This window comes from Pavona decussata, unplaced genomic scaffold, assembly GCF_977016875.1.
Source record: "Pavona decussata unplaced genomic scaffold, jaPavDecu1.1 SCAFFOLD_175, whole genome shotgun sequence".
Taxonomy (NCBI): Eukaryota; Metazoa; Cnidaria; class Anthozoa; order Scleractinia; family Agariciidae; genus Pavona; species Pavona decussata.
In genome coordinates, this window is record NW_028145586.1 from 3844621 (window position 1) to 3872555 (window position 27935).

The window sequence follows — 27935 nt, forward strand, 5'->3', positions numbered from 1 at the left end:
TATGCAATTTTGTATGCGTTGGAAATGTCAAAGCACCGTTGATTGGACAGAAAGTAACCAATCAATTCAGTTGATACGTTTTGCAAAAAAATTTGCGCGGCATTTGAGAAGAACCAGAAGCGACAACATGAAGCAAGCGAAGAGAACGCCATAAAAATCACTGGTGATCGAAAGTTAAGATGAGGCATTTGCTGTGAAGGTAATGTCATTCATTGTAAAAGGTTTGCGGGGGTAAACTTTTGGTAATGCAATTTGCAGGGTTGCATTTCTCGTCCGTGTTCCCGGTAAGATTCAATTTGCAGTTGGGCGATTTGTTTTGGATTGGAGTCGGGAAAGATGGATCGCATTGGAACAAAAGTTGAAGAGCCATTTTAAACCGGGTTCAAGTAAAGGGGACAATGAGAGGTGAATATAGTTCAAACTGGTGTTATTCACTTTCGTTTTACTAGGGTTTGACTGCCGACTGTTGGAAAGCAGTTATGAAATGTCGTCAACAATTCCCAGTCTCTTCAAAAACAAATCTTGTTTCTTCTTTAAATTCATTCATTCGTGCTCAAAGTTATTGCAGTAAACGAACTATTACACAAATAGCTCTTAAAAAAGTTTATACACTATAAACAAAGTTGTACGTAAAAGCTTGCACTGTACAATAAGAGATAGAAATTTTGTTTCATGGGCCAGTCAATAACAACTGACTAAATTCTTGTTCTGGACCCCTGATGGCGTACCAGGATCTGAGTACACTCTATGACTGAGGAGAAAGTGCTGCCTTTATAATGACATCTGCAAATGATTAGACTTAATAGTCTTCTCGGATAAGGACGATAAACCATAGGCCCCCTCTCACAACCCTTGTTCGTAAATAACTCTGTGGGACGTTAAAGAACCCACTCACTGTTCGCAAAAAGTAGGAGGCATAGTTCCCGGTGTTGTGGTCTGGTCTTTGTGTGTGTATTCTCATGGTTGGTGGGTAAATGCTCGGAGATATTAGCTGCATAAGCTACTCTAAAATCCGAGGGTAAATAAAGATATGATATGATTGACCTTTGCACAAGGTCATTGTTTAATAAGTTTGGTTATAACCAATCAGACTACAACAAGGACTTGGCCATCAATTTGCAGATGGTATTTACTGGGGGTTGATTCCGTCTGTGGCGCCAGGCTAACGTAAGGTTGCTGGCACTGGTTTCCAGCAGTTTCCATTACTTTAATATAACCACAGACGCTTTATATTTAACAATTAGATTATGAGCTCGAAATTTCTATTGCGTGATAGTTGATGAGGGCAAAGCCCAAATCAACTATCACGCGATAGAAATTGAGAGCAAATGATCTAATTGGTCGTTCATTCTTATTGAATTATAATATAAATAATTCACGCCAGGCACTACTTACTCTACTCACTATCTATAACAGAATAGATAGTGAGTAGCATAGCCAATAGGAGAGCAGCATTCATGACAAAACACAGTAGGTTTATACTAATATCGATATTTTCCCAAGGGATGAAGTGTATGAACCGACCAGAAGTGGGCCAAGTGTCTTCTTTCTTTCCTGCTAAAAGAGATGGAGTTGCCATCACCGAAAACCAGGAATTTTTAAGGTGACTAAAATTCCAATTTAGCTTCACGGTTTGTTTTTAAAACTCTGGCTTTTGGGACCCCCTTTTGTCCTTAGAATTTCCAATTATGAAAATCGATGGGGGACAGGAAGGTATGGATTTTTTCTGAACTGCACATTAGAAGTTCTTTGAGAAATAATTATCTCATGTCTGCCTTGCAGAGAAACAGACCAACTAAAACTTTCAACAGGGCTCACTCACAGTAGCCCTTATTACCTAATTGAAGGGGAAAAAAGCCCTAAGTGATTTCTGATAAACTGCTAGAATCTCCTTCCAAATTTTCTTGTTATTGCTTGTGTAATAAAAGGAGAATTTGACCTTACATCAAAAGTCACTTAGGGCCTTATTCCCCACACCCCTTCAATTACCAGTCTGGTACCCAGAGTCAGTCCTTAGGGTCTTTGGTCAGTGGTTGGTTGCCTGGAGAGAGATTGGCTACCCTGGTAATTAACAGCTCTGCCTTTTCACTACAGGATTTTTTAATGCAGGATTTCTGTAGTGAAAAAAATTCCAGTATCCCAGAGTCTCTCCAGATGATCAAAGAGCCTGAGTATTCCGGATATGAGATTGGTAAATTATTCTGAATTTGACAAAATGTGATAGAAAACATCCATGCAACTTGTTTCCCTTCTAGTCTTGAGAGATCATAAGTACCAGTCTGCAAGTATGAAACATGAAATTTAATTTTTTTATATCTTTCAGAATGCAAAGAAATGGAGTTACAGTAGAGCCCTTGAATTTTCCAGCAACTCAGTCAATTCTGTGGTAAGTAGAATAAATTGATCAACTTGTTTGATGTACGTGCAAGTCCCTCTCAGAATGCTTTATACAGTGTAGTCAATAGGAAAGCATGTTAACAGACTGAAGTCACTGACAGTAAAGACTGTATTGCTTAGTGTTGCCTGCTAGGGGGCTTGTGCTAAATCCCTGTATAAATGTTAAGAAGCAAATAAAGGGGTGCATGAAACAAGGTCCTAAGTGACTTTGATGTAATGCCAAATTCTCCTTTCATTTACCAAGCAAATACAAGGCAATTTAAAAGGAAAATCTAGCAATTTATCACAAGTCACTTAGGGCTTTTCTCCATGCACCCCTTCAAATACTGGCCGGCTAGCAGCACATTGTGAGAAATCTGTGTAAATAACTAATTGAATTATTTTGTTTCATTAATGTTTTTAATGGGTATTTATTTATTTTCAATTAATTTATTTAATTATTTATTTCTTAATATAAGTCATTTAGGTAGCACAACTCATTGAAAGCATTGTTCTTCCTGATTAAATTAATGATTTTTTTCATACATGTATTAAAATTCCTTTTCAACTTTTTTAGGAATAGAACTCCACAGGGGGAAACTGAAACACTTCATTTGACAACAAAAGGGTCAGTAAGGCACAGGGAACATAATTATGTTCATGTTAATAAATAATTTATTTTATAATTTAGAGTTTAATTGATCATAGAGATAGCTTGTTGAACATGTAAATTTTCTTTAACTTGAGCAATTCACACAAAAGAGCAACAGATGCTTGGTCTGTTTCTTGAATGTGTCTTTGCTAAAACTGACAACAATACATTCAAATACCATCATGATGCCTTGCTTGGCTAGCTACATGTGAGTTTCAGGAAAAGATAATAAGCTAATTCTTTAAATTTAAGCGGTTAGATTGAGAACTAAAATACATGTATTACAAATTTATCATGATGTTTCTTACATGAAATCCAGTGAGCATGCCGAACTTAAGAGCTGGCTTGGAGCAATTAATACAAATTTCAAGGCCAAAAAATGCACATACCGTATTTTCTCGATTAAACGCCGGACCCTGATTAAACGCCGGGTCAAAACTTCAGATTTTTAAATAAATGCCTGGTGCGTTTAATTGGGGCCCCGGCGTTTGTTCGGGGTCCTGGCATGTATCAACATGTAATTAAAACTTGAATACAGTCAAACCTCCACTAACGGCCACCTCTCCACAACAGCCACCTCTCTATAACGGCCACATTTTTTTGTCCCGGCGGACAGTCCATACATTAGCTCTTGTTTAAACCTCTCTACAACGGCCACCTCTCTACAACGTCAACGGCCACCAAAGTGCGTCCCCAACTGCCAAAATAACCTCTCGACAACGGCCAGTACAGTACTTTTTTGTCAAAAAAACTGGGTCAAAAACACATTTTTTATAAACCGATGCAGTAATCCACATTTGTCTTCGGAACATTACGTTCCTATATCCATTTTAATGATATACGTATTTTGACTGTGTTCCATTTATATGCTACAGTAAGCATAAATTGTCTACAATAATATAGCGAATGTTGCACACCTTGCTCGTTTCGTCTTTTTAACATTTGATTCGAAACATTATTTACGTTTTATTGTGTATTTCACCTCTATATATTATTTAAGATTGGATTGCCATAATAAACATGTTGTAATTCCCGAAAAAAAGGTGTCATATTACACCCCTACCTCCCCATAACGGCCACCTCTCTACAACGGCCACTTTCTTCTGTCCCCAAGGTGGCCGTTGTGGAGAGGTTCAACTGTAATCAGTTTACACACATTGGCTGACACAAACGAGGAGGACGTTGGCGACATTACCGTTTACAAACTTAAAACTTTGTACTCATATCATTACTTGCTCCTACTGTCATCATTCATATATTGTTCATGTGCTGTTTGTTAGTGATACAAATCTTGATTGGAACATGGTACACGTGCCGTATGTACGGTACCATAATACTGTAACTTCAGGTTTATCCAGAGGAAAATTTGCAGTACAGACAAACTGCCCCTAGGTTTCCAAGGATCAGTAATAATAAATCAACGTGGAAAAATGGTTGAAAATCGCATTTCATTAATAAATGCTGGACCCCTATTAAACGCCGGCCTCGAAAAAACGCTGGGTCAAAACTGCTGAATTTTAAATAAACGCCAGGGGTGTTTAATCGAGAAAATACAGTACATGTACTGTCCAAGCCCTTCATTACTCTTTTTCACAGTCAAGAAGTTCTGCTGTATTGGTTGTTACAGCCACCATCATAATCTAAATATTAACTTTGAACTAATTTTGCCAAATATTTTATGCAGGAATGTCAGACTGTATATCAACGAAAAAACGTTACGCCTGGCTCACAGACACGTCAGCCAGAGCAAGTCTTCCTTTGAATGTTTCTTGGTTGGAAGCATATCTGTGGACTCACGTGAGTTTCATATTTGGCTCCTGTTGACATATACTGAGGCAGTATTGCTAGAAACTATTGGATCATTTGGACATCATTTAGAGGATATGAAATGTTGGCCTTTTCCTATGCCTGAGAACTTGTTTTATTTTACTTACCGTAATATAAATTCTAAGTTTCAAAAAAAATTTATAGAATAAGAACCTGATTAAGATTTAAGGCTTAACAGGTTCTTATTTCACGTGTGGCTAAATTAGATATTTTAGCCTAACAGGTTCTTAAAATTTAGGTTCTTACTCGCGGTTTTTTTTTTTTTTGTACTAGAGAATAAATGTGCCAGGTTTCCGGATGAATCTCAAACAACTTGCTTAAGATGAACTGAAACCAGTCCTCCTAAAGAAATTTGCATTATTTAACTTGACAGGAGAAGACAGCATTGATGTTACAGTTGACAGATTTGACCCTGGCAGGGAGGTGCTGGTTAATAATGGTATGGAAATCACTTACAATACAGTGTAGCTACTTATGAAGGGGTCCTCAGAATAAGGACCCAAGTGACTTTTGATGTGAGGTCAAATCCTCCTTTTGTTTCACAAGCAAATACAAGGCAATTAGGAAGGAGAATCTAGCAATTTATCAGGAGTCACTCAGAGCTTTTTTCTAGGCACCACTTCAATTTATTGTAGCCTTGTTTGTAAATTTTTTTACCAGATCAATGAATGGTCAACAAAGACATTAACCTCATATAAATGCTAAGATTTTAGGGCTCTCCAAGGGCCAGTCGCATGAAAGTTAATGCTGGGTGGAACCGTGAATGCCAGACATTAAAAAATACAGAATTAATAGTGGTTATGACTGGACATGGACTGAACATCTGATCTTAACAGTTATTAGTCTCCTTCGCAGCCGTTTTTGGGATGTCACACAACATCCCAAAAACGGCTGCGACAGAGACTAAACAGCCATGTCTGCATTAACTTTATGCAGCTCACCTGAGAAGTATTTTTATTTCTTTCAAACTCAATTAAAGCTATTCTATCAGTAGTTATATCATTCATGGGTATCAGACTTGATATTAATTTTTTGAAAGGGTTTGACTTGTGTCATTAAAAGAACTTGGCTAAATCAAATTTAAACCTTAATTGTCCCACTAGCTTAAAATTTAATTGAGCTTTCAGGTGGTAAATTTTTGGTGCGTAATTTTATTGGCATAATTCCAGGTTCAACAAGAGCCAAAAGGAAAGTCCCCACAACGGTTGTTCCTGGAGATCACATTGTGCCCATGACAGTAAGTTATTAGATTGTATCTGATCATACTTTCACTTCATGGCAGAGATTCCTTCAAACAAATGTTTTGTTTGTCGACAGAGTTGACAACTAAAGGTAAATTTAAGCCACCGTCTTGAAATTCGATTGCCACTGTCTTGAGATTTGAGTACTACATGTAACAGTTGAATCTCTTTACAGTGGCCAATTTAACTCAACTCTGTTGATAAACCAAACATTCATTTCTACTCCCCACCGACAAAGCACCACAGTTTCTTTATTAGAAACTACTGCCCTACCATTATATATTACTTCAGTTGGTCGTTGATATTCCCATCCATCTGTCATCACCCACAACCTTCTGCCACAACTTATATAATTACATTGTAATGCCTCTTAGTGCATTAGTTTGTTCCATTTTGCTTGTCTGGTTACATGCTGTTTTCATATCTCTCCTGGCCTTCATTGATTGGTTGAGGATTTTCCAGGAATCTTAGAGGGATCCCTTATGCAAGCTGGTTTTTCAGTAGGATCTGTGAGGATTCCAGATGAAGATCATAAAGAATCCACATTTATAAGTTCTTTCTGTGCATGTACATGTATATATCCTTAAAGATCCTCAGTGATCTTTTCACGATTTTTACCAGCTGAAATGTAAAGAAGGATGTACAATTCAGACAAATAGTTTAAATTTCCAACAAAACCCAGTAGTATACATTTATTCTAGTGTTGAAGTCAAAAGTGAAAACAGTGTACTATTTTCACAACAGGCCAATCTTGACAGGATCCCAGACTGAAAATTAATCTCATCTTTACAACATTTTTGTGAAAAGTTTTATTCCAATTACATGTTAAGTATCAAATCCAGCATGTTTTCGTTTTATTATTATTTTTTATTTATTTTTTTATCTTTTATAGTGATATAGTTAGAATATTAGTCATTAATTGATCATGTATTTTTTTTTTATATATTTTTATATTTTTCCTGGCATATTAGCATGACTGTATTGCTAGGGGCCTAATCAGCCTCATCAACCCAAGTTGAAATAAAGTTACTTACTAATACTTTACTTACTTACTTAGATGACCCAAGGGCTGAGTGGGGCAGACAGCTCTGTGACGCACACAAAAGAGGAATTTCAAAAAGCATTTCAGGTTTTGTTTGGTAGGATCAGTAACCAGGAACCCATCAACGTTTCACACCTTGTGAGTCTGAGGATCAGCTGTCATTCACATGGGGATGATGGCGAGATCATAATCAATGTGAACTGTAAGTATGATTATCATCACTAAGTCTTGTAGTTCATAAACTTTCTTTGATGAATCGCCCATACTGCGTCAAAAAATAGCGAACTATTGGACAGACACACAGTTTAATTATAAAGTACACTGAAAATCTTATTTAGTTTAGTTTCGCAGCCAAATTTACTTTTTACAAGTGGTTGATTTTGTAAATGTTATTTATTTATGTTTGTACCTGTTATTTATTTACCTAATTTATCACTGACTGCTGCACCCCTTATCTCCGCCCGCCTCGACTAGCACCTGCTATTTGCGGGCGGAAATGGACCTTATGTAAATGACAGTTTTTAATATTAAAGTGTGGAGCTATAATTGAATGGGTGCCTGAAAAAAGCCCTAAATTGACTTCTGATAAATTGCGAGATTCTCCTTCCAAATTGCTTTATATTCGCTTGTGAAACAAAAAAGTTCAATCTTACATCAAAAGTCACTTAGGGCCTCATTCTGCACACTCCTTCAATTTTACAGCCTTTTTTGCGGGGAATGTTACTAAGAGCCACCTACTGGCGAGTTTCTCTGTCTGAACAATATCATATCACCGGCTGAAATTTCAATAGAGCACAAGTACAGTACTTGAAGCTAATTTTAAAGGTTTAATTAAAAGAAGCTGACCATACTAAGGTTTTTCTTAGCTACACCCCTGCTGAGAATTTTGTATTAACTTATTAAGTCATCTTACTTTGGTTAACAATATTATTATATTAATCTCCCATATTTAATATGACATACCATTTCTTGACTATAAATGATTTAGGTGGTACCATAACCATGGCAACAAGAATTCAAGCCACTCCGGTAGCTTCTGTACCCATTATACCAACAGCTCTCGCCAGGAATCTTTCAGGTCCATTGAGACTCAGTGAGGTTCAAGGAGTGCCAAAAAGTGGGTGAGTAGTCCTGAACCCTTGCCGCACACTTGAGGAAACAAAGAGCTGAGCAAACTGCCTTGCGAGGCCACGCGAGGCAATCAGCTCAGCTATTTCCTCAAGTGTGCGGTTTAGTTTTCATGAGAATTTCGCCTCACGAAAATATCACACACAACAGATATTTTCCTCATAACCTCGCGAGGCAAAAAACGCATGAAAACTCAACCACACACGTGACGAAACTGCTGAGCTAATCGACCTTGCGAGGCAGTTTGCACAGCTCTTTCCTGAAGTGTGCGGCAGGCTTTACATGTACATTGTGAAATGGATCATTGGTCATTGTGGTAGAATAAAATAATAAATACTAAGTCATATATACTATTAATATTCGATGCACCATCACCTTACCATAATACATTGACAAACTTACATGTAAGAGCAAGTAATTGTAGCATTAACTAATAAATTATTGGAACTGAATTTCAGTATTTCTTCTGTTTTCTAGCATTTCAACCCCTCTTTTGAATTTTACTATTTTATGGGGGAAAGCACTGAAGGAGAGGAGTTTTTTTATTTTTTTATTATTATTTTTTTTTGTGAAGGAGAGGAGTTGGTTTAATATGTAGCCCATGCACAAGCAGGTGCCATCTTTGGTGAACGGGGGAACCTGGTCTTTCTCCTCAGCTCGCACTTGTGTTTGGTGTGTACTTGTAACTTGCAGCTTTGCTGCTTGTTTGAAACAAACAAGGCCACCTGCTTGTACAGTGCACGCTATGACCTTATATGCTGTTGTAGGATCCTTGATATGCTAAACCCTGTTTATCTTGTTTGTTTCCAGGTATTTAACCATGGATCACACAAGGAAATTACTGCTGCTGTTAGAGTCAGATCCAAAGGCATTGTCTCTGCCACTCCTGGGAATGTATGTGCATTTTTAAATTATATTTCAAGTGTTCTTGTAAGGGAGTAAAAATATTACAAGAGAATGGTAAATTTCCATTTCCCAAAAACAGTGATATAAATTGGCAACTTCTCCTTGTCCAATCTTCAGCGTGATGTATCAAGTGCTCTCATGCCTAATTTAATTACTATGAGAATACCATTCTCTATAAGCTTCTGAATGACATTTTTAACTGTGTCTTTTTAAACGGTTAGCTTAAATAGATATATATATAATTTACACATACTTTTTATTTTATGCTGTACAGGGCCCCCGTTGATACCAGTCCTGCGACTGAAGGGATCACCCTGTTTAAATATCAATTATTATAATTATTATTAAATATTATTATTATTATTATTATTATTATTATTATTATTATTATTATTATTATTATTATTATTATTATTATTATTATGTGTTGACATTGATCACAATGTGGTTTGGCTACTTTAACGTCTGCACTAAAATCACTTGTTCAGTATGAAAGCTCTCTTTGCCACCATAACTGTGTTTATTTTTTCTGTATAGTTGGGTCAGTGGAATTTACAGTATTCATCATCCATTCATATGGGCCTGCTGTCTGCGTTTTATCCATTCAACTGCTATTCAACAAAGGTTAGTCAGCACAGATTTAATTTGCCATGAAAAGTTTGAAGTAGGCACTGGGTGGTATGTTGGGGAACAGAATCAGGGATGGGTTGTATTCCAGTTGGAACAGTACTCCTTCCATCTCCTGGACATCTGAAACCTGTTGTTCGAAAGGCGATTAATGTTAATCCATGATTAAGAGTAACTGTTAACCAAGATTTTCAGTTTGTTTGTTAAAAATGTTGTTAACCCTTTCCCTACCGAGACCCACTATAGGGGGTCCTGAACTCATAACTTGGTCAGTATTTGCTCAATTACAGTGAAATTTTGTCGGCAAATTGGGCTTGGCAAGATCTTTGCATTTCAAAGGAAAAAATACTACCCTCCGGTATCTATGATGTGGTTTACTACCCCTATGATTTGTGGAATATTTTCATTTAATACATTTACAGACTCTCACATATCCCAGAGTGTTCTATGCATTCAAAGCTGCAAAATAAGCTACAGTTTTGAGGTATACCTATCACATGTGTCGATCAGTGGAATTTTGTAGTTTTGAATCTTTCCGTTTTAAAACCATTTCTATCAAAGACCTGACTTCCTTCAGTTATCTTGATTTCAGAAATGAATTACACTCATCAAGACCTTTTAAATGGTATATTACATTAGCAAGTTGGGTTTTTCTTTACTGTTTTGGAAAAATGGGCGTAAAAACTCGGTAGGGAAAGGGTTAAAAGCTAATTTTTATCTAATGGTAAAGGAAAGTTTACATTAAAACTGAGGGACAAAAATCTTTTGCAAAAATCTTTTTTTGCCTAGCCATTAAACTTGAATCAAGGTTCAAGTTAACCTAGGATTAGCTTTATTGGGCTTTGAACAACTGGGCCCATCCAGGCTGTAACTTTTAATCAGAAAAATTCCGAAAAAAGGCTCAAAGTTACAGTTACAGTGCAGCTAAGAATATTTAGAATGTTTATTGTCATAAGTTCTTGTTAGCAGCCAAATAATAATAAATTTATAAAATATGACACAACTTTTTGAACTTGACATGTTGGAAAGAACACCTAGTCGCACTGTAAACAGTGACCCTCAAAGAATGGATAACTGACTGCTTACACGTAATACAGGTTGAACATTTAGTATTGACTGAGATACAACTAGCAACAAAACTTGATCTCAGTATAAGACCAGTGCAAGACGTATTGGTCATAGCAAGTTTTGTACCTCTCTTTGTTGTTTGTGTGAGCTATCCGTTCGCTCGCTTGGATGTTAGTTTGCTCTGGCTTCTGCTTGTTCGTTTGTTTGTGTTTCTGGTTTGTTCAGTTGTTCCTCCGTTTGCCCAGTTCTTATTGCTATTCATTGTGCAGTCATAAACATGTTATAAACAATAAAATTTAACCAATTAAAAGCTGTATTAAAACATTACATGTACGAAGAATTTCCTTCATGTTTTAATACCTATGGCTGTCATGCTACATAGAAAGACTTCTTCTTTCTCCACTGGATCTGACACACAAATAACAAAAAGTGTATATGATGTAGTGTAAGACCAGAGCAAGACATATTGTTCATACCAAGTTTTGTACCTTCCATTGTTATTTGTGTGAGATAGTGATGACACATATGCAGGGGTTTGACCTTAGCTATTTCCTTTTCTTTGTTCTCTAGGGTGTTAGCTCCACCGAATTCTTTTCTGCTACTCTTGTACTCTCCTATTAAGAGTACGCCTGAGTTCTGGGAATGCCGCCAAGATCAGGTAAATAACTACAAATTATCTGGCAGGTGACAGTTTTGGATAAACAGGAAAAATCTTCAACTGCATACCTGCCAACTGTCCTGATTTAATTGGAATTGTCCCAATTTGTGTGCTTTAAAATGTAATTTGTTTTAGAGAGAGGCTTTACCAGCACATGTTATTCAGAAAAATGTCACACTTCAAACTAAACTTAACCCATGTAATAAGTCTTGTGTCACTGTTTTAACTAGTACAACATCATCTCTAACCTGACTGAGAGATACTTCAGGGCATTGAAGGCCAACTTTTCTAACGAAATACTGAAGCTGAAATTTAACTTTGTTGTCCCATTAAACAACAAGGTCGGATGTTCTGAACTTCTGTCCTAGCTTGTCTGTAATTTTGTAATATTTCTACACTAACTTTGCTTTTCTAAGAGTTCAATGAAAAGTGAGTTCAATGAAAAGTGCAGAAATGGCTTAATACTGAGATGGATGAATTGGTAGAGACAGGGGTCAAGTTGAATCAAATTTTATTGTTATGGTGTTTATAATAAGAAGGTGCTATAACATTTGAGAATAAAAAGTAGCGATATTAAAACATGACATCCTTAGTTATCAGAAGGTGCTATAAGGTGGGTTAAATGGGCAAAATGAAAAAGGGGGGAATCACTATAGACATGACACACCAATGTAGATTTTTATGGAATTTTATTTGGATGGACTTCCTGGAAGAGGGGCTAAATAGACAACATGCAGTGCTTGTAATGTGATTAATCAGGACGGCATTTCTTATCATACAGAGAGAATATGAGGTGAAAATGTTTGAGTTCTCCAGCTGTTATGAAAACCTCCACTTGGAAATCGTAAGTAACAACTGATTTTTGCAATGTGGCAAGACTATTTGTCCACTAGAACAAGAAAACTGTAATTTAATTTGCTTTGAATTTTTTTTTATGGCACTTAAATTAAGTATGAAGTGTTGATGTTGTTATGTACAATCATACAGTACATTAGGGACCTTCAGATTTGACTATGAGGAAGAGATTCAGTATGAGTATGACTTTTCAAATCTACAGTAACTGTTGTAGTTTGCGTGCTTTAGATAACTGCTTGTCACACCAATTTTGTCTTTAGGGTTTCCTTATCTGCTGGTAAACAACAGGAAGGATCAAGTGTCTTGGGATGACTTGTTAGTAATAACTCTGTGGGATGTTAAAGAACCCACTCACTTTTCGTAAAGAGTAGAGGAGGTAGTTCCCAGTGTTGTGGTCTGGTCTTTGTGCCTGTTGGTCTGGGGAGGGTGGGGTGAGATCACATATGGACTGAGGCGGCACCCAGAGGTGCCTTGTATATGGATGTGATTGATCGATTGATTGATTGATTGATTATTGATTGTAAAGTCGCACGTAATTGTTGTGGCTGATTTAATAAAGACTTAAAGACTTTAAGGACTGATTTGAAATTTGAAAGTTGTACCCGTACTCAATCTCGTACTTGTACTCTCGTCTGAAGGTTCCTATTAATTGAAACAGAAAGCATTCTTAAGACCAATTATAAATGAAGACTTATGTTCTTGACATCAAAGATAAACTATGGCATGGTTGGAAAACTGTAGAGGTTTATAGACATCAGCTTTTAGCAAATCAAGTCAGTTGCAAGTGCTGTTGTGAATCCTCTTATATACAAAGCAAACTAAATTAACCTAGACCAAATCAAGGGCCAAAAAAATTAGACTCATGTATTTACTTGAGAAAGTGCCTCCCCCAGTTAAGTGTTGCCCTGATATAAGGGCTTGCACATACCCCACAACAACAACAACGTTGCACAAGTACTTGAAGCGCCAGTTAATTCAGTGCACAAAATTGTGATTTTACAAAGTTGGCACCCCTTGCAGCCACCAGGTCCCAGTTCTTCTGATGCACTGTGTTTTGAGCTGTTCCCTGCTCCAGGAGGAATGGGCAGGAGTCTTTTTGAAGAGGCTTTGGAGATCTGGAGTAAAGAACACAAACGATCAAGGTAAATTACCAGAAAATTGAATGATGGTAGATCGTTTTACACTGAAATTTGTTCACAAGATTGCTTCTCAGATGATAATTCATTCCATCACTAAAATGGCTGTAAGTATACACAGATGGCAAGGACTATTCTTTTCTGATGTTTATGACTGTTTACATTGTTTTGAAATGACTTCAAATGAAACGTTACAAGGTCTTGGAATGTCCTGATAAACACAATATTATTTATATTTTACTGTAATATTTTCTGGCTATAGGTGTCATGTTTCATATTGTTTGAAAACCAAAAAATGCTTGATCCCCAAACAACACAGTCTTAGTCATTTGTTTTCATATGAGGGCCAGTTCACTTTTCAGGGAAAAGGAAAGGGGATTATGTAGGTTACCTTTCCCCATTGTAGTAACATTTTGGGCATGTTCCCCCAAATCCCACCAAAAGTCTTTATTAAATGGTAATGAATACATTTTCCTATCTTTTATCAGACTTAATGAAAATGGAATGTCTCCAAGTCAACCTCAAGTGATGACTTTGAAAAACAAAGGGCCTGGTGAGGAGGATCCCAGTCCAGAACCCAGGCCCTCTCCATCTCCTCATCCTCAAAACTTACAGGTGAGAAACCTGGAAACAAGTGTCTCAAATCACTGTTTTCTGGATGTACAAAGCATCCTTGTATTGAATGTTAGCTGCTGACTATCATAGCCAACTGCTGGCTTCTAATGGCAGCCATCGTACTACAGGAAAGGACTGCTCAATTGCCCTCATCTGAGGTCTCCATCTGGGCCAGGTTTTTCGAAAGGCGATAAATGCTAATTCCTGGTTAAAAGTAAACCGAGGTTTCCATCTTGCTTGTTACAAAATAATGTTTTTATAGGCTAGTTATTTAGCTGTTGGTGAAGAATAGTCTGAGTCAAAACTAAGGGACAAAAATCTTTTGGAAGAAACTTTATTGAGTAGCATTTAAACTTGAATTAAAGTTCATCTCAATCCAGGATTAGCTTAATCTGGCTTTGAACAACTGGGCCCTGAATGCTAAACAGCACAACAGGAAAGTATTGCTCAATAGCTTTCATTTGAATGGTCACACGTAAGGATTTCATCCACAGACTCAAAAGGTAGAACCACCTTGTACAACATAATAAACAGCACAACAGTAAAGTACTGCTCAATAGCTTTCATTTGAATGGTCACACTTTACGATTTCATGCAGTTATAAATGCAATTTAACTAAGTTATCAAAGAAAAACTGGCATTCATTGGGCGGTCAGAGGCTCTCGGTAGGTAGCGCAACGCAGAGCACCACTATGTGTTTGTGTTTAAGCGTGGTGGTGCGTAGAGGACTTTGCGGGTTTCTGATTTCTGGTTGCTTTGTCTCGGTTTATCTGCCCCTCCCCCCTCTCCCCTTGTTTCCCCTTTTCCACTGCTTTGGCAGTGTGACGGGTGTCTGGATGACTGGGCTTGGGGGCTCATGGCTGGGTTACAGGGATTACCAGCCATGGGAGCGTGTTACTGTGTAGGGGCTGGCTGGTCAAAGTGGAGGCCCCTGGGACTTCCCAGGCACCCGTCTTCCACTCAGCTTAATGCAGTTGTTAAATCCAAAGACTCAGAAGTTAGAACCACCTTTTGCAGCATAATAAACAGCACAAGAGGAAAGTACTACTCAGTAGCTTTCATTTCAATAATTTTTACTGTCACGCTTAGGATTTCATCCAAAGATGTAGAACTACCGGTACCTTAAACAGCGCAGTAAACTGCAACACATTACTTAAGGTACAAGGGTTTCATCGAGTCACGCTCAAAAGGTAGAACCACATGAAATGGCCTCAAGTTGACTGTAATATTTTGTTCACAATTAAAACTATGAAAAGCAGTTTATTCCAAATCAAGATTTAAGAATTGAACAAAGGCATTTCTCTTTCCTTCTTTTTCAGTTTGTTCTCCCAGATGTGGCAGAGACTTCACTGTCACTCAGCTTTGATGAACAAGCTGTAGGAGATCATTCAGAACAAGATTACGCAAATCAGCAAATTTTTCCACACCCACATCCTAAACCAAAACAACAACAAGAAAAAGCTCAGAAAGAACCACAGCAAAGGATACAACTTGATCAAGAAAACGGTCAGATGAGACTTCAAGAAGAAATATTGCCAAGTTTTGTAAAGGGAAAGGAACGTATCACTCAACTTAGAAATAATACTTCTCCACAAAATTCTCCATCAAGAGAACCTCTGAAACAAATTTTAGCTCCAAATCAAACACATACCAAAATGAACCAAGAGCAAAAACAATTATTACAGAAACCTCATCCTAGGCAAGTTTCAGGTATGCAGAAAGTTCCCATCCAGAGAGGAAGCAAACCTGGGCATAATATGCACAAGAGAACAGAAAATGCAGTCAGTAGTTACAGCATCCCTGGGTCAAAAACAATTGAAAGACAAGTGTCTCCAAAGGAGACAAGTGTTAGGCATGGAACAGACTCAAGAAGAGACCAACAAACAACAAAACTACCTTCAAATGGTAGAGGGAGAACTAGGCCTCAGGATTCCAATGGTGTGAATGTAAGACCATTTCCCCAACAGATAATATCCAATTGCCAGGATGATGAAACAAGGCCAAGACAGCTTGCCCCGCAACAATTTGTCAGACAAAGTGATCACCAAGTGTTAAATAAGAATAGTTTTCCTTTACCAGATGACCAAGTGCAAAGACCTCTCTTGGAAACAGTGTTTGAAGGGGAAACTCCAGATGGAACATTGAACAAAACCATGGATGAAACAGAACTCGAACGCCACATTACTGGAATGAGTGAGATTTCACAAAGTCCTTTGGAGATGCTTCAGGCACAAAAGGGTGTATGCAATGCAGACAGTGAGACTTACAATGGTGATAGCGCTGGTACAATGTTTCACCATAATGGGAAGCAAAGACATGGTCATCAAAGGACCATTGAAAACAAGGAAGAAAGATGTACTAAGCCAATGGCTTGTGAAAAAGATGGCCACAAAGAGAGTCTGCAAAACACTGCTGCCCTTACAACTAAAGATAGACTAGACAATGTAGAATGTATGTCTGAAGAGAGGATGGATAACAAAACAACAGATTCGTCTGGCGTCAGTCCACCTCGGCAGTATAACAGACAAAGAGGGCAATCAAAAGCCTTCAAAGAAAACGATCATGATGGAAAGCATGAAGGATCATTTCCAGTAAATAAACAGGTCACAGATGTTGCAACAGGACAGACAAGTGAGTGTCCAACGGAAGAGGTGACACGCCCAGACCCATATGAACTTCTTATCAGACAAGAGGCTCAACTGAGGCAACTTCAAGAACAGGTAATAATGTTAATGTTCGTACATGAATATATTATGTTGGCTGTGTAAATGTCATTGTTCTGGAACATCATACAGTGTACAAAAAATAAATGCCATGTGTAAAATCATTGTGGCACAATTTGTCTGAGCAACTTTGGAAACAAGAATTAAGCTTACTCTGGCTTTCCAAAACGTTTTCCCAGTGGAGCACAGTGTAATGCCTTCTGATGCCCATCTTGCAATTTGTGTGGGTATTTGTTGACCCCAGTCCCTTGTAGTTAACTTTAATAGGGCAAAAAAAAATGTCTAGTGTATCACTTCCACGGGGGTTGACAACTATTAACAAACGCTGTTTCGGGACAAAGCCAAAATTGTTCCGAGAATCCGGAGATGTTTCCGGGAATCGGGACACTAAGAAATTTTTCCGGGAAACACGCTGTAAAAAATCGGGACATCAAAGATTAAGTTCTAGTATAGCTCAAACAGCATTTGTTAGAGTTGTCACCCCCCCCCCCCCCCCCCCTGTACTTCCATTTCTTGCAAGTGGAATCAGTGGAACCATTGTGATAAAGGGAGCCAGGTTACTGGCAGTTTCTAAGAAACTGTGCTACTACTTAGGTGGGAGAGTAGAAAAGAATGTTTGGTTTTATCAACATAATTGAGAAGGTAATTTGGCCATCGTAAAGAGATTCGATTGCTGACGTTTTGAACATTAGCCCTTCATCAGCACTGTCAAATCTATTTATGGTGGCCTCATCAACTATGTTGACAAAACCACACATTCATAATCATTGTGAGAAAAGTTGTATGAAACACTTTACACAACCACTGGACTCTGCTTCCTTGTACCATTCTCAAGCCATGTTTATCTCATGACGGGTTTGCTCAGCAGTTAATTCATCTGGTCCTTATGCGCTTTGATTCACAGATCAAATTGCTGCTGCAACAACAAAATGCCCCACTCCCCACCCCAAATGCCCCATTGACTCCTCCAAGAACTCCTCAATTTGAAAGTTCCCATGGTAACAACAAACCACTTGATGGCTCTCCAGTCTCTATGGTAACAGCTTGCACCAACACAGGTGCTAGTTTGTTACTTGGCACACCCCTAAAGCCCAGTGGCAAGAAGTCAGCTGCAACATCACCAATGAAAGAAGATGAAATGCAGCATGGCAGAAGGTTTGTAAACAAACTACTCATTCAATGTGTGAATGACCATTGCAGTTATATACCGACGCAATTTAAACAGTTGCAAATAGAAAGCCTGGAAAAATTCAGGCTTGAACAGGATTCAAACCCATGACCTCTGCGATACCGGTGCAGTGCTCTACTTCCTTGTTAGCTCAGTTGGTAGAGCACTGCACCGGCTTCACAGAGGTCATGGTTCAAACCCTGTTTAAGCCTGAATTTTTTGTTAGGCTTTCTTTTAGCAACTACTTAAGTTGCATACATAACTGCAATCCATGGTCATTCACTAGTCATTATTTCATCTGCAGTCCATCATAATAACTTTTTGACATTTTTCTGACAGTTTCCATTAAAACTACTGGCTAATCAAATGAGGAATTGTTGCCGGAAATAAACACTAACATATTCACAAATGGCGCACATGGGCTTGTATTGAATCCTGGGTGTTTAGACCACTCCACCAAACTTGTTTTGGGAGGAAGACTACAAAACGTTTACGTGTAACAGGTGCAATTAATACAAGATGTTCCAGTGGTTTGTAAATTGAATAAAACCCTGTTTCTCATCTTAGATCTTTGCCATCCTCAAGTACAGAAATGAGCCAACACAACTCTAAAGAATCACAAAGACATGACTCGACTGTCAATCCTGAGGAATTAACCAATCAGGTGCTACAGCTTGATGATCCAAGCCAGACTCTGGCTTCTTCTCTTCATGCTGTTGACATTCCAAGCTTTGTTGAGAGTTCCGCTGGTGTAACTAGCCCCAGTCCTGCTGATCAGGCTAACAGAGGAGGCATGGAAACAAGTTTTACCAGTCCCGTGCTAGGTGAGCTCATTGCTATAATAAATTATGATGTGGAGGACTAGGGGCTTATGTTACAAGCTTGATTATGGAAATATGTATCTTTTTAAGTTCCTTTTATCTGCTGTTTTTGCTTTTTGCTTACATTTTACTTTTGCAGAGAGCATCCTTAAACTGAGTAGCAAAACATTTTCCTTTATTTTATGTGCAATTTTTTTCTAATAGCCTTGTCATAGATTATTCATAAGATAGGGTGGGATAACATGATCAGGCTTGGATGTAATAAGGTTAATATATTCAGTAACATGTGGCAGCAATGGTAACATTTATAACACAGTTTTGGGTAAAACTCAAAAAGAAAAACTTTGTTCAGTTTACTTTGGTCAAAGTCATAACTTCAACAATCGTAGAAATTTTCAAACAGCCAAAAAAAAGTTTAAAAGGAATATGATTGCATTTCAAAGGTGACCCTTTCTTCTATACTGCATCCCAAGAGTTAAAGATTGATCCCTTTTGTTATTCAGGGGAAAGTGCAAGCATTCTTGTGGAACAGAGTGAGAAGTGTGAATCACACGACACAGACAAAGAAGACTTTACAGAGGAAAAAAGCACAGGCAAAAAATCCAACCATGTCAGTTTGTTACAGCGAAATGAACGTCAGTTCTACGATAATCTACTGGTATGATAAAATCAAGTTAATAGTAACATAAAATATGACTGTGAGAGTCTATTAGTTTACGCTGAATTAAACCATTGCAAATACCACACATATTACACAGAAATACATTTTTACCTCATAAAATTCACACTAGCAATCAAGTCATCACAGAATAGGTTCTAAAATAAAATATGACTGTGAGAGTCTTTATTAGTTTACGCTGAATTAAACCATTGCAACTACCACACATATTACACAGAAATACATTTTTACCTCATAAAATTCACACTAGCAATCAAGTCATCACAGAATAGGATTTAACAGAAAATATGACTGTGAGAGTCTTTATTAGTTTACGCTGAATTAAACCATTGCAAATACCACACATATTACACAGAAATACATTTTTGCCTCATAAAATTCACCCAAGCAATCAAGTCATCACAGAATAGGTTCTAACCCTCCTGACACTAATTATTTTCAGATTTAGCAACCTTGTATGTTTGTTGCTTTTGATTGGTCACTTGTTTTTGGTATCCAAACCATGAGGAATAAAAAAATTTCTTAAGTCCTTGGGGTCTTGGGACAGTTTGTCAGGATGTGACAAAATAAACCATGGAAAGATTGCCCATGCTTGAAGACTTTTGTTTGCTTATTTTTGCCCAATGACTGTGAACATCAATTGTGCAGTTCCGGAAGGTTTTTTTTGCCCCCTCCCCCCCTTACCCTTCTCCAGGGAAATTTCAGTATACCTTCATACTTTGCTTCTAACATTTTGACTTTTTAAGACTCCCTCCCCCTAGGAATTTCTGATGACCTTCCTTGGGGTGGGTATGAATTTTTTCTGGAACTGCACATTTTTACCAAAAAAGGTATTCCTTGAATTATAATCACGAGCATTTTTCAAACTGATTAAAACTCTACACGTACATCTGCACTCCATTTTAGGACCAAGTAAAGAATATTCTTGATCAACAAGTTCAAGAAGATTCAGATTCTCCCGAAAAGCCTTCACAGGAAAATCAACAGAAGGAACATGTCACCGTACACGAGGCAACACGTGAGGAGGTGATGATGGCAACAATGAAGGAGTTGGAAAGGATTCAAGACTTAACTCTTGGAGCTGCAAATATGGAATCTTCAAAGTAAGGGACACTTGTGGTTATTTGAAGGCCCTGATGCAGAAAAGATGCAAGTGATAATTTGACCTTGGCATCCAAATTTCTCTGAATTTGCTCCCAGGAAGCTTCATTTTACTCTTTGTCAGTGACGAATTTGACTCAGTTGTAAATGAATAATGATAACTCACCTTCATTTCAAGGACTTGTTTTCACGGCTAGGACATTCTCACAAATATTAGTAGTGAAATGACGACAGTCATCTTGTTTTCCCACCAAAATGACACTAGTACATACGCGCACAGTCTTTGTTTATTGGAAAACCTTGTACTCGTAATCCTAGTCATACTAGAATCTAAAGGTATGGAAGTTGCTTACAATCGTGGCCACAATTTCTTGAAACATGCAACACCTCCACTTTCCATTTTAATCTTGATTGCATTCTTAACAGTTTAGTTGTGGAACAATGTTGAATAAGTGAGTGGAGAGCTAACTTAAACAAGCTGCATTAGCCCGACTTGTGGCTAGGATTGGGAATTAAACAATGGGTTGTTTTTATAGTGACTTGAGACCTGTACACTTCTTGCAATATTGCAGGGAATTAGTGATTTAAGCAGTCCAAACCAATAGTGGATTTCCAAGGTTGCTGCAAAATTATTTTAACTTCGTGCAAATGCATACACCTTGATGTAAATGTAAACAGAGCAATGTAAGTTTATTTCATATTGACGTGAACATTTGCTCTTTATGAATAATTATTGTAAATCTTATGCCATTTTTATCAGCACTGTTGATCAGTTCATATGCAAACTCAATCAGGCCTATACACCCCATGGCTGACATTTTAATATTCTTTTGTTTGCATTCAAATGAGCCCTTTTAACGTTGTTATTGAGGTCAAAAATCACAAGAATTTTACAACAACAATTTATTTACAAATTCAGATGATATAAGGGGCTTGTCCCGCAAATAGCCACAAAGCTAGTCAAGGCGGGACAAGATGAGCACGTGAACATAAAGGAAAAAATTACAATTAAAATTATATTTTACCTTGAATGAGGCTAGTGAGGTTAATTTGAGTGCAGACAAAAGAATATTAAAATGTCAGCCATTTTTAAGGTCTATCAAGTGTACATTTTTTATATTCAATCCCGTGTGTAGTGGAGTATTGATACTTCTTGTCCTGTTTATCATTTCATTTTCTTGCTCTATTTTTGATGTTTGTAGGTCTCCTTTCAGTGCAAAGCAATGGCCACTCCACAGATCAGCGTCACTGAGTGCTATACCAGACCATCCCCACATCAACTACATGTCATTCTCTGTTGATGAAACCTTGGATGAAGTCTTCAATGAAGCTGATCTCAAATACCTCACTGAAACGCAGCTACAAGAGCTTCGGCAGATCAGCAATCACCGCAAAAACCACAGCCGCGAGAGGGCTGTAACTTTTAGTGTGTTACAAGAAGGAAGAAATGTTTCGTCTGGGAAAGGATCACTCGAAAAAGACCATTTGTGTGATTCAAGTTCTCAAACAGCCACAGACTACACGTGGAATAATTTATCTATGGCGACAAAGGACTACCTGGGGAAATACTGTTTAGCTCCTCGACAGCCTGGTAATCCTGTTGGTGAAAAAGGTGACGCACCAAAGGAAGTTTCAGATATGAGTAGTGGTAGGACAGGACCCCAAACTTCTGTCGCATCTCAGGGGTGTAGTGCCCCACCCTCTACCCCTGAGCCTACCAATAGGGACGGCAGTGATTCACAGATTTTAGACATAACGAGACTCAAGAAACTCCCAAAGTTGTTCTGATAAGTCTCGCATCCCAGTGAGGAGTGGAGTGCCACGTTTGATACTAAACAACTGTTGACACACTTAGAGAACCTTTACCTCCTATGTTCATGCATATACTTATGTTAATTCACATGCCACACTTGCTTTTGGATCTGACCATTTTCTCCAGTTTTGCTTTGGGGGTTTCAGCATCAGCTCGTTTGGTATGGCTGGATTTCAAGCCTTCATTTCAAACTGGCAATGAAATGCTTACTTGACTAAAGAGGTGACTTCCTCTTGCTCTTAGGTTGTCAAAATCTCACTCACAATCAAAAGACTTATTACCATGGGAGCTTGAACATGGTGGAGACTTTAGTAAAACTTGAATGAGAAAACAGAAGGCAATTTTATTGCAAAAAACAAAATGAAAGCTAAACAATTATTATCAGTTTAATGTCCAGTGGTTTGTCTGTCGGACCAAATATGTGCTTGATAATGGTTGTTTAATGGTAGATATTAACTGCATCAATAACTGTAAAATCATCTGCGATATTTCTAGACATGTCCTCAAAATACATGGTAGCAATTCATGACAATGTCTTTTCTGTTGACATTAATGACTTTACCACAAATGTTACCAGTGCCTGCAAGCAGTTATAACAGCATTTTCCACTTTTTAAAGTGAATTTTTTTTTCACTTTCGATAATCTGTAACAGCGTTAATAAGTTTCTGTGCAAGTTTGCTGACTTCTTCATTCGATGAAGGATTAATCAGTCGCTGAACAATTTCCATGACGCCACCATCAACAAGAACAGGACTGTAGCGTTTAGCTGTTGGAGAGAAAATGTGAAGACAATAATTTAATCCTACTCTATCTTTCATCCAAAGAGCACCAAAGCTCAACAGAGAAAAATAAAAAAAACAAATCATTCTCAAGACTAGAGAGTCAAAACCGAAGATTGTTAATGAAAAATGGGTGGTATATCATTACAAATGTGGTCTAAGTGAGATGGACTATGTCAGTTTTTCAAATCGACACCTCTATCAACGCATTAACGAACATACAAGCTCAAGATCTTCAATTGGGAAACACATGAAACAGCATGGGGTCAAGAAATCAACCATCGCGGACAATTTTTCAGCCCTCAAAAAGTGCCGGAATAAATTTGACTGCCTTATTTATGAAATGTTGTTTATACAAGAGCTCAAACCATCGTTAAATGTGCAACCGGATTCGATTCGTGCGAAGATATTCTGCTAACTTATTTGCATAAAAATCAAGCATGCAGGAATGCCATCAAATGATATTTCATTTATTCAAACTCAACTCTTTTTGCAACCCCGACATCAAACGTTTTCTTCATTCTTGATAATGATGTTTGAAACATTGAAACGTCAAACAGCGTTACTTTAATTTAATATTTCTTAAATCATTTTGTGTAGTATAAAAACACTTACAATACAAAGAGAAAGTACTGCTCAATAGCTTGAATGAAACAAAAACTTGAACTGATTGTACTTGTAGGTTTGAATAAGAGTGCTAAAAACTATCCTATGAGGATAATAGTCACTCTTGAGAAACCTTGTTATTCAAAGCCTGCATGGATTAAACTAACCTTTAAAGTGCCTATCACCCCTACCCAATTCCTTTCATTCTCAAAAGTAGACGTAGAAAGTAAGCCAAAACAAGCAAAATAACGAGATTTGAAGTTATTCTCGATTTTTAAAATGCGGTCGAAATCATAATTTCCGAAGATAAAACCGCGCCATTAGAGGACTGGCACTAGTGAGTTGTGACGTCGACCCGGTATCTCGATAACAAGCACACAACAAAACAGTAGTGAGTCGGAGTGAATTATACGCGAGCTGTTCGGGGTTTCTGGTCGATTTTTTTAGCCCAAAAGCCGAACACTGACACCGAATCCGAGCAAAGCAACAACTCAGATGATTCAGAATTTTACTACAACCCAGGCTACGTGATTGACGCGACGATCAAGCACGTAAAATAGGAATGAAAGGCCTACACAACTCCTACTCGCATGTTTAGCGCTTCTATCTCTGTCAGTCTTTGGTCAATTTAGCTTCTTGTATGTTTACAGCGGGTCGGCATGACGAGTTGAAGGATTCGTATGATAATCATAGAACAAAACCATGTGCTTAACTGTAGCATGTTTTGTATTTTGATCTCAAAGGACACTTTAGGTTTAGGGTTCTGCGTTTAGCCCCTGTTTATTTCACCTCTTGTTGTTTCTGTTTAGCCACTGTCGTTCTTATGCCATTTCATTTTACTAGTATTTAGATCTAGTTTGGCTCGTTTCAGTTCGCGGTCCGGTGACAGTACAGCTTCTAGTTAGGATTGAACCGTGCGATAATCTTTAACCTCCGAAAGCGACCGCTATTGTTGTTATCTTTGTTAGGATTCAACTGTGTAATTACATCAGTTTATCTTACAGTTTTTGTATTGCGGGGCCCGGCCATTTGTTTTTGTGGCAAGATGTTGTGTCTCTGATCGTTGCTATTTGTTTTTTGATCCTTTCTCTAGCACTGTAGATTTCTTCGAGAGCTGTGCAATGCGTGAAATTTAGGGCTAAAGTCTGTTTAGTTACGGCTTCGTTTTTGCATGACCCTTTGCATCGCCTCGCTTCGCTCCGCTCTGAGGTTTGTGTTGGGGGAGCTTGCTATTTTCTAAATATTTGAAATCTTTCGGTTTTAAAGAATATTTTACTGGGGCCCGAGGGAAGTGTAAATAAGCAAGACTTTACCCAGCAATAATTCATAACTCATATGACTTCACATATACTTCCTGGCTAATGGGTACAAGAAAAGTGAAGTTTTGAAAGTTCTCATAAGTTGCATGAACTCTTAGATGTATAGTGCAGGTGAGGTGTTAAACTATGGAGTTTCAAGGGGCCTAAAATTTATTCCTGTATCTTCAGATCCTTACCATTTCTGGAGCAGACATGCAGTATTCCCCACAAAGCCCACATCTGCACTGCAGGCATTGAACAGTCAAGAAGTGGAACAAATGGGTTGAAAGACCTAACAAACACAATACTAGTTGTCAGCAGTGTTTTTGCAAAAAATGCCCAACTTCATAAATTGCAATCATTTGGAATGGTTTATTCAGTTGCAAATATAGAGGCATGTAAATACTCAAACCTTAGTGGAAAAAACCTTCAACCAGTTTTTAAATGAGTTGTTGTGATGTTGCAAATAACAAGTGCAGTGCTTATTCAGATCTAACAGAGTAATGGGAGCTATCAACTTGATTGCATATATAGTTATATCTGAGTTGGCATAATAAATACATTTGGAAGAATACTGTTTTTCACTTGGAAGTATTGACCTAAGGCCATTGACCATAAAACAGCACCAGTGGATAATAGTAAATGAGGCTTTAAGCTATAGCTATGAAACCAAAAAATCATACCGATATGCAACAAGCTCCTCAGAAGGCAATTCCCAGCTATTCACAGCTCTCGCCTGTTAATAAACAATAATGTTTTTACCTAAAGGTTTTCTCCCGGAGTTTACCTGTGTTGAATTATGTCGACAGTGCAGCTCCGAGTTTTTTAGTTAGCCATATATACTAAAGAACAACCTGGTGATTTTAAGGCCCATTTAAACAGTTTCAACATGCGTTCAACACTTTGTTGAACCAAATGTTGGGGGCGTTTGAACAGGTCGTTCAACATTGTTGAACGCCTGTTGACAGTGTGTCAAGAATCAGTTGAATGGTGTTGAAAACGTTTGAACACTGTTCATCCAACATCCGTTCAACTTTTGTTAAACGAATGTTGGTCAAATGTTGAAACCATTTAGACAGGCCTTTACATCCATCATACCATTTGTATACAAATTTAATATACAAACTAAAACTAAGATGCTTCAAATACATATTGCTCTTTGGTTTCATCTTAAACAGCCATTGTGAGTAATTTATGTGGTTACAGTGGCATGCAGCTAGGTCACGTCCTCAGGATACAAGTAGATACTCTACCAAGAGTTGTTTAAAGAAGGACGTCCTAAGGATGGCAGTATAGAGAAAGACCAAGAGTAATATGGAGAAGCAACAAGTAGTAACAGGTAGTCAGTGAGCAAAGGACTGCCATCAATGAAGATCCCTTGTTGGAGCCTTATGTGCCACTATGGGAACCTAGGGTCATGAATGAGTGGGGGACATTGCAAGGTCTCATACAGAAAATCAGTAGGTCTGGGGCAACTAATACAGCTCATAAATCCTTCAAAAAATTGCACTTGAGTGGCGCAAATAATTGAAGATAGTTTCTGAGGTAAGTCAGTTCCAGACCTCCCAATAAAATAGTTTTGGTAGCATTACTTCCATTGCATGCACATGTACATTTGAATGAAAAGCCTTAATTGACTAACAACAAGAGGCTTGAAGCAATAATTCTTATTATTTAATATGTGAATCTGTGTGCATTTGTCAAATTTTGCGCCATATGCAATTTTCTACATTGTCTGGGGACAATTTCTTAAATAGAATGGAAAGCTTCTACCTGTAGTACTAAAATGTTATTGCTGCCTTTAAACGGTCTTTATTACACAGAAGTGTATGCATGTACACATCTGCAGAGCGTTTAATCCGTCTTTATCTCAGATAAAAAGACATAAGAAAGAAACTTGAAATAAGTGTCTCAACTGAGCCCCATCCACACCAACAAAACATGTTTAATTAAACCAGGTTAACAAAATGAAAATTGGTAACAGAAAGCTCAACCATTGACTTTGACATAGAATTCAAGTAAACTTTAACTTAAGCTTTCATTTGTGCTAAATTTGTAGTCAACAAAAATCCGAAAGCAGCTTTTATGAAGGAAATAATTTTAAACTGTGTTTAACTAAACAGCTTTTAAACCTGTTTAAGCCTTGGTGTGAATGGGGCATAAGGCACTTAAAGTGCCCCTAACCCTGCAATTTGTTTTGTTTTGGTAGGTTTCCATATCTTTCAAGAACTCATTTAGAAGTGAAGGCAGTCTTGTCAATATTTTCACCCATCGTTCGCATTAGTCCCCCACTCGGCCAAATATGGAGCGTGACGTAAGAAAAGGACATCGTGCAAAAATATCCGAAGATTCGCGGTAATGCTTAATTGTAAACAGAGAAAATGGTTGAAAAATGTGTGGGTTTTGGATGCAGCAACTCTCGAAATGTAGAGAAAGGAATCAGCACGCATAAGATTCCTTCTGAATCCTTCTGGTGTCCTTTTCTTACGTCACAGCTAAGAAAGTGTCAAATATTGGACGCTTCTCATTGGCTCATTCCTAATGAGCCCACGAGACAAAAATTTGTCCAGCGGGGCTTAAAGCGCGCAAAAATTTAAAAATTTCAGTAACTTTCAGCGCTCATAAAATAAAAAGGATTCAATATTTCTAAAAAAAATTTTCGAAAATGAGTTCTTCAAAGAGATGGAAATCTACCAAAAGAAAACAAATTGAAGGGTTAGGGGCACTTTAAGAGAAGACTGAATTTTAATCAAAATGCAAGCAACTTGATGAAAAGTCAAAAATATGAAACTTGAAATAAGCACCTAAGCCACTA

At 37.8% G+C, this 27935-nt stretch overlaps 2 protein-coding genes across 2 annotated transcripts in view; one reads left to right on the forward strand and one right to left on the reverse strand.

Annotated features, from left to right (window-relative positions):
• The first annotated feature begins 89 nt into the window (after positions 1–89).
• LOC146463740 (uncharacterized) lies at positions 90–23058 on the forward strand. Its single transcript, XM_085084239.1, has 21 exons — positions 90–199; positions 1504–1603; positions 2324–2386; positions 2954–3004; positions 4713–4825; positions 5229–5294; positions 6025–6092; positions 7154–7340; positions 8127–8259; positions 9077–9160; positions 9710–9796; positions 11438–11525; positions 12307–12369; positions 13401–13522; positions 14005–14131; positions 15451–16851; positions 17759–18009; positions 18590–18846; positions 19347–19501; positions 20429–20625; positions 21826–23058. The coding sequence occupies exons 2-21, from the start codon at positions 1506–1508 to the stop codon at positions 22409–22411; spliced, it is 4197 nt and encodes a 1398-aa protein (XP_084940365.1). The 5' UTR covers positions 90–199; positions 1504–1505; the 3' UTR covers positions 22412–23058.
• The window catches only part of LOC146463741 (protein zyg-11 homolog B-like), a 19816-nt gene continuing 14640 nt past the window's right edge, over positions 22760–27935 (reverse strand). The window contains exons 14-16 of the mRNA XM_085084248.1: positions 25804–25856; positions 25318–25412; positions 22760–23203 (exon numbers count right to left, since the gene is read on the reverse strand). Of these exons, the coding sequence (XP_084940374.1) occupies positions 23067–23203; positions 25318–25412; positions 25804–25856 (285 nt within the window). The 3' untranslated portion in view covers positions 22760–23066. The remainder of the gene's footprint in view (positions 23204–25317; positions 25413–25803; positions 25857–27935) is intronic.